Source organism: Schistosoma haematobium, chromosome 1 (assembly GCF_000699445.3).
Source record: "Schistosoma haematobium chromosome 1, whole genome shotgun sequence".
NCBI lineage: Eukaryota > Metazoa > Platyhelminthes > Trematoda > Strigeidida > Schistosomatidae > Schistosoma > Schistosoma haematobium.
This window is the reverse complement of record NC_067196.1, coordinates 90544099-90561602: the sequence shown is the minus strand read 5'-3', so window position 1 is coordinate 90561602 and position 17504 is coordinate 90544099. Positions and strand designations below refer to the sequence as shown.

At 35.1% G+C, this 17504-nt stretch overlaps 1 protein-coding gene across 2 annotated transcripts in view; it reads right to left on the bottom strand.

Moving 5' to 3' along the window:
* MS3_00002441 (uncharacterized protein) overlaps window positions 1-15538 on the bottom strand; it is a gene marked incomplete at its 5' end in the record, with an annotated part of 50721 nt that extends 35183 nt beyond the window's left edge. Inside the window, 2 exons of one of the 2 annotated variants that reach the window (XM_051210036.1) lie at window positions 5162-5285; window positions 15119-15538. Coding sequence is in view for 1 of the 2 variants with exons in the window: in XM_012941450.2 (XP_012796904.1) it covers window positions 5162-5285; window positions 15119-15289 (295 nt within the window). The remainder of the gene's footprint in view (window positions 1-5161; window positions 5286-15118) is intronic. The other variant, XM_012941450.2, reaches the window with a different exon arrangement.
* Window positions 15539-17504: the final 1966 nt, after the last annotated feature.

Below are 17504 nucleotides of genomic sequence, written 5' to 3'. Positions count from 1 at the left end.
CATGGTACGGCCGAGGTTAGGGAAAGTCAGATCTCCCTCTCGAAATGCTCTCACAAAGCCAGGTGTATACAGTCACTGATGGGGAAGTCCTACTCACTGCCTTCTTGCGGCATTACTGTTGTTTACGAAACTGATAGGTAGAAAAAAGAATGTCCGATGCCTTCACTGGGTTAGTGGACATGGAGAGTCCACCTAGGGGAGTTGGAAAACCCTGATTCGAAACCAATGGTGCACATTGGCTCCAGAATCCTGAAAGAACAAATAGTGTATGAACAAATCATTGGTCACCAGCTGCCATGAGACTACATATCCCTACGATACTCCACTGCCTTGTGGATCAGATCTTTAGGTCAAAGGCTCCGGGAGTGGTCCCTTATGGAAACCATCTGGTTTGGTTTAGTCACTCAGGTAGTACCATACCCCACACACAAATCAAGTGACTTGTTTAGCGTATATGTATTCAGTGCCCCTTCGTACCAATATTTATGTGATCAAATAAATAAATAAATGAATGTCCACCATCAGTCTATTTTCTTCGCTAATTAGAACTAAAAGTTTACTTAAATATTGAACGATAAACATTATATTATACTCCCAACAGTAACATACAATGGGTTTATGGAGTTTGTAGTAATTCCAATCGGTGAAATCACTAGTCCATTGAAGCTAGACCACCATGGAAAACCTGGAATCACTTGACGGCCGTTTCATCCTATTGTGAGACTCTTCAACTGTGTGCATCCACGACCTCGCTTCGCGGGATTTGAAACCAGGAGCTATCGGTTTCGTGCGTGAGTGCTTCTAGGTTTTCCATGATAGTCTAGCTTCAATTAACTCATGATCTCAACTATTGAAAGTAACATACTTCTTTCAAACAGATAGTTTCATTGACAAAAGTTGATGATCCAACTTTTAATGTTATCTATTTGTACTATTAGTTCATATGAGTAAAGAAATAGTAATGTAATGATTATAAGATAAATGTATACAAATCTCAGCATAATCACTATGAAATGGAGCAAATACCAAAAAAAAAATTGATTGACTATCTAAGTATGTTGTTGTACAAAGTGATTTCTGTTCAAAAAGTTTTAACACTAAATAAATAATTAGTTTTATTAAAAGGTAAACAATAATTCCCCCCCCATAGGTTGTTCTTATTTTATCATTTATGAATCTGTTTATTTGTTTATCATAATGAGATAGTAACAATAATAATAAAGCATAACAAAAATGCTCAGTGTTGAAGATACTACACCTAATGAACTTTGATCATTCATAAGCATACGGTTGAAATAGATAATGATTAATAATGGAATAAAGATGAGAATGTTGACTATAGTGACACAATGGTTAATCAGGTTTATGATTTTATTATCTTTATTAATGACTTAAAGATGGATGCACATACACAAGCAAATATACCTGCTCACATGCATACACACACACACGTAATATATATGGATGAAGAAGCGCTCCATCTTGTTGTTAAACCATATTGATTCTAAGTGTTAGTGTATGCTTATTTATATTTGTGATCAGTAACATTTGTGCATTAACACAATTAGAGAAAATAATGTGTGTTTGTTTTTGTTGAGCACACACACTTTATACACTTTACACTTGAATACTATTTTTAGTAATCAACGTTTTTCTAATAAAAATCACCAATCATTAGAATATGATTTCTCTAAATTAGTCTTGTACTCAGTAAAATAAGTCGATAGTGGTAAAAGGTCGATGATGCGCTAACATCACAAGTTATGATGAAGTCCTGAGTTCGAAACTTGCGGGGAGCGGGATCGTGGATGCGCACTGCTGAGGAGCCTCATACTAGGACGAAACGGCCGTCCAGTGCTTCCAGGTTTTCCATGGTGGTCTAACTTCAATTGACTCATGATTTCAACCAGTGAAATTTCTAAAATCTCCACAAAACCCATTCTGATATGATGAGGATAGTTTCAACTGGGGAGTTGTGGAATATAAGTATAGGACATTTAGACCATCTTGTATATCTGTCCGAAGGACTACTAGCTCTATTCTGTTTATTTAAATTCCCTGGGATTAGGTTTGTTCTTCATAATAAGTACAAAACCAAACAACAGTATATATTTTTAAACTAGTAGACTGAGCAGTGATCAGACAAGCTACGATAATGATTAAAGCTGAAACGATTAAAATTCATCTTATGTCCAGTATGTGAGTGATCTAACCATTTAGATGTACCTTCCTCATAGTGACAATGTATCATAATGAGACTCAAACCAAGTACTTTACGCTTCAAATCCTAATATGATATCAAAAGAGCTAATGAGCCGGTCAAAGGATATGAAATTGTCAGAAAGAGTTCCGAATTTCACGTTGGTGATATTTAATACGAAAGTTCAAGTTTCTCTATCCGAAAAATTTCAAATAAGATGAAACGCGCGTCCCAGCCATATGTCAAATACACTGCAGATTCCCTTCAAATATTGAATATGATGGCTCACACATGTTTGAGGTGAAAACAACCGGTAAAACGGGAAAAGATATAATACTAACTTGGAAGAACACAAAGAGTGGATGCACCTGCGCCATTATAAACGATTTTGAGCCATGTCACTCAAGATCTCTAACCATCGGTTGCTATCATCTCATGGATCCCAATCACGTAGTCTACACCTACCAACATGACTCACTCTGTCCACTTGTCAGTGACTTCATGGATTTGTGCCATATTTTAGTCTGGCCGTCTCTAACTTTCTTCCAACCTACTTCTACACTCTAAAACATCGCACATCGGGGCAGTCAGTGGTTGGGCATACGTAACACGTATCTCAGCCATCTCAACTGATGAAGTTTCACTACTTCATCAATTGATTTGCCATCCTTGCCTTATTTTAATAGCCTAAAATAATGCTTAGTAAACATTTTAAACTCTGTTATTTGAATCCAAGACGTTATTTAAGCATAATAAACGAGTACATGGCGATTCTTTTGTTTTGATGTTTGTACTCAATTTAAAAAACTCTTAGTCCAATCCTACAAAGTATGATATACACACATGAATGGTCAGGTATTTTTATTATTGACAGTATCTAGTCAATTCATTTTCATTTCACAAAAGAACAAAGTCAATCAATAACCATCTACAGCTTTATACTTTTAGTTCCATATTACATTTATTATGAGATAGATCTTAGAAATTACGGAAATGAAAAGAGACAGCCTTGACCTAAGGAATGAAAATTATTAACTACAAACTTCAGTGTCATAATACAGAATCAGCTTTATATAGTTGATGAAATTAACATGATAATAAGCATTTAAAACATGCTTTTTACAGAAAAATTATACATCTTAGTAAACAAAACAAAAAAACGATAAGCTAATTAATCAGTTGATGACGTGAAATAACTGTTAAACTGAGTAATAGTTCTCCAATTAGAATGATGTTCGTTAACAAACCTTATTTTTACACAAGCATGTGACTATCAAGACTTAGTAACTAAGTGGATAACGTAATGGCGTTTGAAGCGGATGGTATTGGGTTCGAGTCCCAGAGTTTGAACATCAACTCTGAGATGACGGTTGATCCAGCTGATGAGTACCAAATAAGACGAGATGCATGTTCTGGATTCTACTACTAGCCACTATCCATTTTTTTTGTTGCTTATAAACTCGTGTTTTTTTTTAGTATTTCCATTCGTGTATATGTGTAATTAAGTACTTGAGTGAAGCATTTAAAGTGACATACTTGTATATGAACACAATCATTCAGTTTATGACTCAGAAATTGTTTACATATATATATGTACTTGCACAAATACTGACATGAATATACAACAATATTATAAGTAAATAAGTTGATTTATTCATACCACTACTACTAATGACTTCTTTGTAAAAGTAGTACAAGTGATCGATCAGGTTTAAGACATTTTCCTATTAGGCTATGAAAGATATTGATGACTAACATGAGTTTTGTAAAACTATAGGTTTAGTGAGATGGTGATTTATAGATAACAAATGAGAAACGCTAAAGTGAACTTGAGAATATCCACCTACTAACTAGGACTAATTCATGGTTATAAACTAGTGTGAAGAATTAGAACTGTGATTTCTAGTTAGGCTAGGAATTACATTTAGGGTTTTTATCATGAACTGATATCAGCTATGATGACAGAACGCTATTTAGACAAATGAATGAATGAATTTCGCTTTGAAATCCAATATCTGTTATCTAAAATCTAACTGGTTCATCTATAAATTATAGGCTCGTTGCAGGTCTATATTCTAAGTAATTAACTTTCAGCCAGTCCATCAGTATATTACCAACCCAAGTATGATCAGATATTTAGTGTTATTAGCATACATACAATAATTGATATCTCCATGAAAATGTATGACACTACCCAAGGTTAATGATTTCAACAATTTAAGGGTCGAAAGCGATCCATCACTTTGAAGCAATAACTAACTACAAAGTAGTTTTTAGAGTTTTGAGATTAGTTAATTTATTTCTCTTAAAGGTTTGAGATACACTGAAATACATAAATGAAACTCAACTCAACCTCCTACAACAATCGATGTCATTGAGCTCGTGAGCTGATCAGTTTCAGACCACCATCGAAATGATGGACGTACTGGATGGAGGTTTTGTCATAGTATGAGAGTGAGAATCGATTATCCTGTATGATCCTGTGTGGCAGTCACTCACCGAAGACAATCGGAGATGGTCACGCAATATCGTGGATTGATTAAAATTAGACATCAACACTGTTGGATTCAGGCTCAATGGTCTAGAGATGAAGCACTCGTGAACGAGCCCCTAGGTCCATGATTCGATTTTCGCATGCGAGATTGTAGATGTCAACATCCGAGGAGTCCCGTACTAAGACGAAACAGACGTCCATTGCTTCCGGGTTTTTATTGGTGGTCTGATATTGATCAGTTCATGATTTCAACAGAATCCACCAATCTCCACAGCCTCTTACTGAAATCAATCTACGTTTCTGTTCAATGATAATCATTTTCATAAATAAGCTTGAAGACAATGTCAATGAGATTCACTCACAGACAGAATAAATTCATGTTATTATCATCAGTTAAAATGAATGTTATAGGGTTTAGTGACTACAAAACCATTAAATATATGATTTATAAGATAAGTATAACTTACTTCCAGGCATAAGACGAGGTTTAGCTCCAAGTACTGCTAAGTTTACATTGGCTTTACGACCATCAATACATGGATTAGGATCACGAATAGCAAGTAAGGCATCCTCAGTGCGAGTCATAGTTACCTAATTTTTAAAAGCAAGAAATATATATAATTTTTTATGTTGAATAAGTATCTAATGGACTTACATTTCTGAATGTTTTATGCTATTAAAAAAAATCAGTAGTACAACAATTATTTTATTAATCAGAATCCATTTATTTATTTAGTTAAACACATAAACATTGGTACAAGGAGGCACCAAATGTATGTGCACGACACAAACCATTCGATTTGTATGAGGGCTAGAATACTACCCAGATGCCCAAACCAAACGAAGTGGTTTACTGAGGACGCCATACCCCGAGCATTTGACCTGGAAGTCTAATACACAAGGCAGTGAAACAACATAAAGGGATGCAGTCTCATGGTAGCCGGTGACCAATAATAGGTTCATACACCACTTGTTTCCTTAAGATCCTGGAGACCATGTGCACCATTGGTTTGAAATCAGGGTTTTCTAACACCCCTAGTTAGATCTTCCATATCCATCAACCCGGCTAAAGCGACGGATATTCTCTATCACTTTCGTAAACAACACTTCTAACACGAGGATTCGGTGAGTAGAACTTCCTTGTCAGTGACTATATACACGTGGCCTTGTGAGAGCATCTGGCGAGAGAGAGCGGATTATCCCTATCCTCGGTCGTATCAGTGCATTTGATGTTATATAATTAAAGATTAATTTAATCAGCTTTGAGTTTTACTAACTGTGTAATGGTTTGTAATACTACCTTCCAACAGCCAACCATGAAGTTTATGTAAACCAGAGTTCCTTTAATGAATAGAGATTAAAAGAGATTCAGTTAAGAGGTCATATCTATTCAATTGAATATTTTAACTTAAAAGCTCATTTGTCAAATTGAAATCACAAATAATACATATAACACTCTATAAATCAGTCAACTGAAATAATGTTGCACCACTGAACTCATAGAGATATATTAACTAGTGCTTACTAAACTTGTTTCATAAATAAAGTCAGTCTTGAGATGGTGGAGAAGATTTGTAGCTCAGGTGGATGATTTTGATGGAGTTTTGTTCTCTGAGCTGGATGGTCTGGTCGTGGAGCTTTCATCGTTTGTGCTGATGATGTCGTTCAGAAGAATGACGAAAGCTTCACGACCAAACCATCCAGCTCAGAGAACAAAACTCCATCAAAATAAAGTCAATCTACAGAATTAAAACCATTAAAAACGACTACCTAACTAGTAATGTATGACTTAGTGTTTAGTTGGAAACATGCTAAACAGTTGAAAGAACAATATTTTGGTTCCTTGTTGTTTACATTTTTAAAAAAATTCTTTTTGTTGTTGTTATTTTCATGGTCTTTACTTCAAAAGTACACAAACGAGACAAATGTAAGACAAGACTAGAGAAATTTAAACTTTCGTATTCTAGCCACGTATATGTAGGTGTATACACAATGTATTCAAGGTGAGTTTAAGCGGGGGAGGAGAAATACCATATTACTTCACGTTATAACAGGCGTTAACGATATAGAACATTATAATGACTTATGCATACTAGTAACGGTGATGAGTTGTGAGAGTGGAAGACAATTTATTTTCATCTACTGTTGTTTTCTTTGTCATCTTCAAACAGTGCACTTGTTTGTTGTGTACATTTTAAAGTTAACAAAGTAATAGAACTTTTCAAGAGACTTGTAAATGTTTATTTCAGAGACCAAGATAAATGTTCAAAGAAAAGCTCTCTTCAGTATGAGTTTGTGGAGATTATTAAGTTTTTGGTCGAGATCATGAACTGATTGATGTTAGACCACCATTGAAAACCTGGAAGCACTGGACAGCCGTTTCGTCCTATTGTAGGACTCCTCAGCGGTGCGCATCCACGATCCTGCCAGCGGGATTCGAGCTCAGGACTCTCAGTCTCACGCACGAACGCTTAACACCTTGACCACTGAGCCGGCATCCATCGGTGTTATTATCCAACCTCAACCAACGCCCTCCATTGTACTGAGGTAGATACTTGTCTCTACCTAACATGGATTAGCTGTACAGGTCATGGCTTCTCACTAGAACTCCTATAATTCCCTCAAGAAGCTAGTCGCTAGTGAGAACATGGTAGTTATCAGTATAGGGTTATATCACGGATATGGTATGGGAACTTTGGCGATTGCACATTTGTCCCAGGACCTACCTTATCAATAACTGACTGGTATCACCACCCACCTTAGGATAAATGATAAAACTAAAATTCCACCGATTGTCTAATTAGAAGCAGATGTGAAGGCGCGGATCGGCAAAGCAAGAGCAGCATATTTACAACTGAGGAACATCTGGAACTCAAAACAACTGTCTGTTAACCAACACCAAGGTCAGGATTTTCAATACAAATGTCAAAACAGTTCCACTGTATGGGGCGGAAACCTGGAGAACTACGAAAGCCATCATCCAGAAAATACAGGTGTTTATTACCAATTGTCTACGCAAAATACTTCAGATCCATTGGCCGGACACTAATAGCAACAACGTACTGTGGGAGAGAACAAACCAGATCCCAGCGGAGGAAGAAATCAGGAAGAAGTGCTGGAAGTGGATAGGACACACATTGAGGAAAGCACCCAACTGCGTCACAAGACAAGCCCTCACATGGAATCCTCAAGACCAAATGAGACGAAGAGGAAGACCAAAGAACACATTACGCCGAGAAATGGAGATAGACATGAGAAAAATGAACAAGAATTGGATGGAACTAGAAAAGAAGGCCCAGGACAGAGTGGGTTGGAGAATGCTGGTCAGCGGCCTATGCTCCATTAGGAGTAACAGGCGTAAGTAAGTATTACACCAGATGACTGTAGGCTATTTTCAAAGTAAAGAATTACAAAGTGTATACATTTGGAATTATGGCAGTATACTCAGGATATATTGCATCTGCCCATTTTTTTTGGGGGGGGGTTACAAAATTGGAAAAAATGACAAGTAGGGAAATCATAATACATTATTCTTAAGTAATTATAAATAAGGTCATCTAATAGATGTTTATCCCTTAACTTGAAATTTTGGTGATTTTTAAAGAGTCACCTGATTACAGGTCACAGGAAGTTAGTATCACTTTTCATACCTAATAACTTGTATTATCATTTATGAACAAGGCTAGTATTTGACATAAAAATCAATGATCACGCTTTTAGTGAAATTTAGCTAAGTTTTTAAACGAAATATTGTAAAAACGCATAGAATTGTGTTGTTGGAGAAGATTTGTAGCTCAGGTGGATGATTTTGACCAAACCATCCAGCTCAGAGAACAAAACTCCATCAAAATCGTCCACCTGAACTACAAATCTCCACCATTTCAAAATCATATGAGCGTAGTACGCTGCTCGTTGTTCGAAAATGGGAGAATTCAACCTAAAGTCAGGCTTCCACTCGAGAACAACTGTATTTTCCCCACGATTGTCTTCATCAGCATGTTCCACCAACAAGTTTAAGATACAGACATCCAATCACCTGTCCATTGGGATGGAGAATAGCTAAGCAAAATGGAAACAGAATGGTACACCTAATCACGATCAAGTCATCCAGCTCAGAGAACAAAACTCCATCAAAATAAAATTGTGTGTAATTCTTAAATGGTAGAGCATGTCAGTTTTAGATTTTATTTCACATCACCACATTGTTATCACTTCCCAGTAGTCTATGCCTTGATGGGGATGCTTATTCTAAAGAGACCTGATAAGGAAACTGGATTAGTAATAACCTTTTTAATTTCGTAGCATGGCCTCAGCTTCGCCTGATACCGATCACACATAAGCATTTTGTGAGCATTATTTTTATTCGTCAGCTTCACAAATCTAGAGCCAAACTGCTAGTGATAGAAATTCATCTGTAAGGGTGAGGTGTACTATATTTAGGGCTAACCTTCTCTAACATTTTTTCGTTGTGAGAAGGTAGTATGATTGTTAATACCGGTTGTCTAGAGGAAAAAGCCTAATGGTGTTACATCCTTATACAGTTGAAAGGATGACTCTAACTTCGAACATTAAGTTAATGCCCTTAGTCCTACAGCTGTCGAACAGACCTTCTCGTCATGATACGACCTGAAGGAATGTGTATTTCAGCCAGCATAGCTCGATCAGGTCACTAGCAACCACCGTGTCAAGGTGATAGCGTTTAATCTGTTTACAAATGGAGTTGTGGGTTACTCATCTGTAACCCTAAATTAAGTGGTAAACTAGCTAAAAGGCAATGAACTGCCAGTCTTTGGGTTGCAAGTTCCAGTTCATTTCTGATTCTGTTTGAATAGCTAAAGTGTAGATTAAAGCTGAATATATACAAATCCACTTGATAATTGGGTTACATTACAACGGCACCAATAGTACTTTTAAACCTTAGAAACAACTGACTAAATTTTTAATAGATGGTGAAATACGCTAGTTTAAAGAAGAAAATAAGGAAGCTGGAATAAAGAAACCGTTGTCTTTAACAAACATTTTACTATTTTTAACTTTCATACATTCACGACAAGTATGAAAAAACTCTAGAAAAAACAGAATTTACTTATAGTTGGATTCATGAACCAGTTGAAGCTAGACCAAAACGGAAAACCTGGAAACACTGGACGGCTGTTCCATTCTAGTATGGGACTCCTCAGCAGTGCGCATCCACGATCTCGCCCCGCCAGATATCGAACACAGAACCTATCGGTCTATGTGATCAGCCCGTTACCATTAAGTCACCGGGTTTTCATCCATTAGTCCTTAATTACGAACTCAGACAATCGCTAATCAAATTTGAACAAAGCCTAAATTTATTGTGTTTAACATTGACTATTTTGATGAAGCTATATTCTCTGGTTTTCAGAAAGATGTTTTTTAGGTGATATTGTTTAGAATAGTAATAAAGATTACACGATACACGGCCAAAATAATCCTACTGAGTTACAGATCTACTGAATGTTAATTAGAACATCTAGGATCTCATCTAATCACGCAGATGATTCTCCCCCCGACAACATCAAGATTCGTTTTATATGTATATTCGTGGTTATGCCATTTAAAAATAGAGTAAAAGTTCTATGAACTAATACACTATGAATTCTTCATTTGACGTAGATCAAGAAAAACCAGTAGTTGAATGACTGGTATCTCAATCCTTAGTTTAAAAAGTAACAATGTTATCAACGCTAAGAAAAGTTAGTTATATAGAGATCACATATTTTCTTTTCAATCATTTTGTAGTAAAATACGATTTTTTTGTGAAAACGGTGAGACTATAATTCATGGACGACCTTTCAGCGATGCTACGCTGACCTTGAGAGTGTCCACCTAATAACCAGGATCAAATGAGAATTATAAATCAGTGTGAGGAATTAGAATTATGATTTACAGTTGATGATTAAGGTTTGGATTTAGATTCAGGGTTTTCACCATGAACTGACATCAGCTGTAATGGCAAAACTCTATTTACCAAATGGATGAATGAATTTCGCACCAAAATCCAAAATCTGTTTTCTTATACGTGATTGGTTCGTCGATAAATTATAGTCTCGCCGTGTAAACTTATGTTGTGTTGCATTATCATCTTTATATTTCTTTGATATGTTATGCAAGGATAATATCGAGACTGACACTGCATCTGTGTTCTTACGTAAACATGGTTGACTGACTATTATGTTAATGGGATAAGGTGATACGAAATATAATATAAACTGGTTACTACTCAAAACCATGAGACATATCTACAATTAGTTGACTAGGGATCCACTTGGTAGGGAAATATACGAACATAATACATCGTCGATGCGAAAGAAATGTCAAGAATAATAAATATAATAAGAGTAAACACAACATCCTTCGCAAAGATTTTGTTTCCCAAGAGATTTTGTAAAATAAATGCTCCTCTGCTGGTTCACAGTGTCGTTTATTGACTGTCTATGGCCATTTGTTGACGTGATTAATTAATCACCATATTAGCTAATCAAATTTTAACCGTTACATTTTACTAAAAGGATAAATATGTTCACACGAAACAACTGAATGCAATCAATGAAGTTGTCAGACAAGGTAAAGAATCAGCTATATGAGTGTGAGTGCTGTCTTGAAACAATTAGACTTTGCTACTCATCCATTCAAGTGCTTATCACTGGATACCACAATCAAGGATATTACCACATGGTTATTTATGATAAAAATAATAATAACCTACACTACAGTTAACACTAAAAGTGATGAGACTACAATTTATGAACGACCTTTGAAAGACACTAAAATGAACTTGAGAATGTCCACCTACTTAGTACAACTAAATCATGATTATAAACTAGTGTGAGAAATTACAATTGTGATTTATAGTTGATGGTTAAGGTAAAGAATTAGATTTAAGGTTTTCATTATGAACTGCCATCAGCTAAAATGTTAAAACTCTATTTAGACAAATGGATGAATGAATTCCTCTCCAAAATCCAAGACCTGTTGTTTTTAAATCTGATTGATTCAGTTCATAAATTATAGTCTCAACCGTAAAAGCTTAGTTATTCTCGCGCGCGAGCGTGAAAGTGATAAGTCCTGAGTTTGAATCTCACGAGGTGGGATGGTGGATGCGAACTGATGAGGAGTCCCATAATAGGACGAAACAGCCATCCAGTGCTTCTAGTTTTTCCACGGTGATCTAGCTTCAATATACTCATGATCTCAACCATTAATATTCTTCATTCATTAATTTTAACACTAACACCATCTACATCTCATTATTTTATTCTAATTGAGAAAATTAGACTAAACTCAATGTTAATTACAATATAAAATTTCATTTTTACAATGAAAGATTTCAATGATAATAATCAATAAAAAGTACAATTAATTTACCAAACAAACAAACATCCTACTGATCTATTTCTCAGTTTTTGTCAAAAACTTATGAAAAGAAAGAAATTTTCTCATTTGTATCCATGTGATATTCTTTATTCTTGATAATTAGTCTTTATTGATTGATTGATTAGTTTATTAAACTATTTTAACTTTTATATAATGAAGTTTTAAATAATGAATGCTCAAAAGAAACAAATAAATCAATTAATCAATAAATTCATTTGATATTGTTGTTTACTTGGATTCTCCCATTGATGATTAGAACTTGTGAATATCAAGGCAATATGCACAGGATACACAAATGTCAATAAGTGACTGATCAATTGCAGTCTTAAACATCAATGAGTAGATTCATGTAAACAATAATACCAAGTGAATTTAAACTTCACCTTATTGAATAAGCAAGTGTCCATCAGGACTCAGTAGCTAGGTGCACAACGCTATGGTGTTTGAAGCGAACGGTACTGGGTTCGAGTCCCAGAGTGGACATCAATCCTGAGATGCGAGTATATCCAGTTGACGAGTCCCAAAATAGGACGAAACACGCGTCAAACTTGATTCCACTGTTAGCCACCATTTATCTTTAGTTACAATTAATCAATAATTGAGAAGAAATAATAATATTACTATCATGTTTATTGTTTTTTAATCAAGATGAACAAATTTCATCAAAACATGTTTGTATATATGTATATGTACTATTGAAATACACAATATGTACACCTTCCTTAATAATTAATCTCACGTGAGAAATTATCATGTTAAATATTTTCAAATAAATTAATAGTTAATAATCTAATAAAATGAGGGTTTTATAATTAACTATGACAAATATGGAACTAGTGGAATACATCTAATTGTATTTGATTACGATCATGAACCGATTGATGTTAGAACACCATTGAAAACGTGGAAGCACTGAATAGCCGTTTCGTCCTATTGTGTAACTCCTTAACAGTGGAAAATGGTTGTGCAATTTCGTGAATTTGTTGAAGTTAGACATTAACACCATTGGATGCCGACCGGCTCAGCGGTCTAATGGTTAAGCGTTCGTGCATGAGACTGAGAGTCCTGGGTTCGAATCCCGCGGGCAGGATCGTGGATGTGCACTTCTGAGGAGTCCCACAATAGGATGAAACGGCCGTTCAGTGCTTCCAGGTTTTCAATGGTGGTCTAACATCAATCAGTTCATGATCTCGACCAAAAACTTAATAATCTCCACAACCCTATACTGATACATGTAATTGTAAATGTATATGTTTGTTCATCTAATGACTATTGATATCGTAAAGACTGATAAAAATGTGGAATTGTAGAGAATAATACCACTTAGAGTGAAACTTAAAATCTTTAAATATTTGAGACATAATGGAAATATCGAGGCAATTCGTACTGAATACACATACTCCAAAAGGAGACTGATCTATTGAAGTCTTTAACGCCAATAATAAAGACTCAAATAAGGCCAGAGAACACACAGAGCTGGGAACTGAAGCAGACAATAGAAGAATGAATAGCTCTTGGCAACTACTGGAAAAGAAAACATCGTACAAATTTGTCTGAAGAACGCTGATGGGCGGCTCTCGCTCCTCCACGAGGGTTAACAGGCGTAAGTAGTAAGTAACCTAACTGATTTTCGAAAGCTTTCCTCATTTGTATAAAATATCGAAATAACTGAGTTTATCGGGTTGTGTTTATCTCAAGAGAAAGCAACGAAATACAACATTAATTTTTGATATTCTACATTTAGCATAGTTATTTATGCGTATAAATATTCTTTGATAATGTTAATAAACTATTATACTTCTCCCCCCCCCCTCCTACTCCGATAAAGTTCAAACCTGAACCGCAGGATAAAACGTTGAAATTAACTAGATTTCAATCGTTGAGATGACATAAATACAAATATTACATTTAATTTAATTCCCATATTGCTTAATTCTGTTGTTTGCAAAGTACCATTTACATGATAAGGTAAGACAATATCAATTGAGTTTTCAATAATTACTCAATTATAATAATCTCATATTTATTTCTTAGAACCTTAATAAAATAATAAATTGATATCGAATTCGGTAAGAGAACAAATCAGATTCCAGTGAAAGAATAAATCAGGAAGAAGTGCTGGAAGTCGATAGGACATACACTGAGGAAAGCAACCAACGGTGTCACAAGGCAAGTCCTCACTCGGAATCCTCAAGACCAAATGAGGTGAAGAGGAAGATCAAAGAATACATTACACCGAGAAATGTAGACAGACATGAGGAGAATGAGCAGCATTTATTTATAACTAGAAATGAAGTCAGAGTTGGATAGTGTGTGTTGGAGAATGCTTGTCAGAGCGATCGATGCTCCATTGGGAATGACATGCGTAAGTAAGTAAGTGATAACTTATGGACAACTTTTGAGCGACGCCAAATCAACCTTAAGAGTGTCTACTTACTTAATAGGGCTAAATGAAGATTATAAAGCAATCTAAAGAATAAAGATAATGATTTGCAGTTGATGGTAAAGGTTTAGATTTAGATTTATGGTTTTTATCACGAAATGACATCAACTAAAATGCCATGGCATTACTGTTGTTTACGAAATTGAGAGGACGAAAAGTGAATGTCTGGCGCTTTAATCAGGTTGATGGACATGGAGAGTTCACCTAGGGGAGTTGGAAAACCCTGATTCCAAACAGATGCTCCACATAGGCTCCAGAATCCTGAAGGAACAAATGGCGTATGAACCAATCGTTGGTCACTGGCTACCATGGGACTGCATCTCCTTACGATACTCCACTACCTTGTGGATTAGACCTTTAGGGTGAAGGATCCGGGTGTGTCCACCTAAGAAAACCACTTACTTCGATCTGGGCACCCAGGCAGTATCACAGCCCTAACACAAATCAAATAAGATTTGTATGGCGTACATGTATTTGGTGCCCCCTTGTATCAATATCTATGTGTTCAAATAAATAAATAAAATGAAATAAATAAAAAAAAATATAATGAATGAATCAACAACAACAAAAAACAACTTACAAATCCATAACCTCGACTTTTTCCTGTTTGTCTATCAGTAATTACAACTGCTTCATCAATTGGACCAAATTGATCAAAAAAACAACGTAAACTTTCATCTGTTGTATGATATGGTAATCCACCAACAAAAATTTTTGTTAATGTTGTATCTTTTTGATGATTGATTGACATATTAATAATAATTTAAATTCTATGAAAAATAGTTCCCCAAAAATGAAATAAATCACAGAAAAAACAATTTTTTTTCTGTTTTGTTGTTGTTGTTGTTGAAATTTTACAATTTTTCTTTATTTTTTTCTTTTTTGTTTTTTTTTCTCGTTTTAATTTACTCTTATTTTATTCATACTTTAAATGAATGAAAGAGATTTTTTTTTAGTTTTAAATGACACAAGTTTAAAGGTAGACTTAGGTTTTTTAATTAATCTTACTATGTATATATATATATATATATATAATTTTGTAAAGTTTAATCTTTTTAATTATCCAATAGATTGTTTCTATGTGTGCAACACAGACACACACGTACGCACGCACGCACAACTCACTCTCTCTCTAAAGTTTTTTTTCGTTTTTTTGCTTTTTTTTGTTTTGTTTTAATTTGATTGGATAATTGTCCAAATTGATATTGTGCATATAGTAAATAGCTGATTGGTCAATATGTATATGTCCTTACGATTGTATCATATATGAGTATTATAATTAAATAACCAATGAGAAAATATATCTATTTAATGGGTTAATTAAAATGTGACGATATTAATCTTTTGTTTGTGTAGTTTAATTAAGATCATGAACTGATTATGGTTAGATCATCATTGAAAACTTGGAAACACTGAATAGCTGTTTCGTTCTATTGTGGGACAACTCAGCAATTCACATCTATGATCCAGCACATGAGATTCGAGCTCAGAACCTTCGGTCTCGTACGCGAACTCTTAACCTTCAGACCACTGAGCTAGTATCCAATAGTGTTAATGTTCAACTTCAACTAATCCACGAAACTGCGTGAACATCATTCATTGTACTGACATAGACACCTGTTTCTACCTGACAAGGATTAGCTCCACTGGTCACGGCTTCGTGGATTGGTTGAGGTTAGACATTAACACCATTGGATACCGGCTCAGTGGTTCAGTAAGTCAAGCGTTCGCGCGCGACACTGAAGGCCCTGGGTTAGGATCCCACGGGCAGGATCATGGATGTGCACTGCTGAGGAGTCCCACAAAACGAAACCGCTGTCCAGTGCTTCCAGGTTTTCAACGGTGGTCTAACATCAATCAGTCTATGATCTCAATCAAAATCATTCATTGTATTGAGGTAGATAACTGTCTCTATCTGACATGGATTAGTTCCATTGGACACGGCTTCTTACTAGAACTCCAAGAACTCCCTCACAAAGCTAGTCACTATTGAGTACATGGTGTTAGTAATTCATATCTAAACCAACGACCTATTGATTATCAGTCTCATTATTATCAGAACGAGGTTTTGAGGATATGATAGTAATTTAATAGTTGAGTTCATGATTCAATTGAAGCTAGACCACCATAGAAAATCCGGAATCACTGGACGGCCATTATTTCTAAACCTCAATACAAAAGTTTCAGATAAAATGTATCATATGTTCTGATATGTTGCTATAACAATTTGATAGAGTTTATGTAATATTAAGTTTATTTTCATTAATAACACATAATGCTAACCAATTATTCAAGCCATTTTCAAGTCCCATAATAACAACAGTAAGCTATCCTAGTTCGGAGCAGGTACACTGATAATCGTCTTGAATGATTACTCTAAACTCGTATATAGGGGGTACATAAATTAGTTAAAGAATCGTAAGGAGAGGTTTGGTTAAAGATGGCCCTGAATATTTTACATTGAACTACATAACTGAAATGTAATGGAATTGCTCGATTTCGGGATGTTTGATTATTCCACTTAACTGTCAACTAGTCATACATATTAAAGACTAATAGTGATTTACACAGTTAAATGTGAAGTAAAGGAAAATAAAAACCTGGTGTTCTTTTGTCATTTAAATTGAAAATTAAAATGCTTAAGTAAATCTGCTCATCTCCCAACAAGTGATTCCATTATTAATCAAAGAATTCTACTTAGTAATTAAAACACTAATTCTTCCACAACCGGAAATAATAAACAAGGTCAAATGTCGTCATTTCAGCGCTTGAGACTTAATCAATAACTGTTGTTATATCTGCGTCAGCTATAATTTATACCTGAAAAACAAGAAACCACTACAATTCCCACGACGCGAATTAAGAACACAATCGATTGGTACAAGTGAACAGTTATTTACTCAAAAACACGATGACCTTAGTTGAAAATAAACTCATTTAGGTATTATTATTATTATTAATGACTT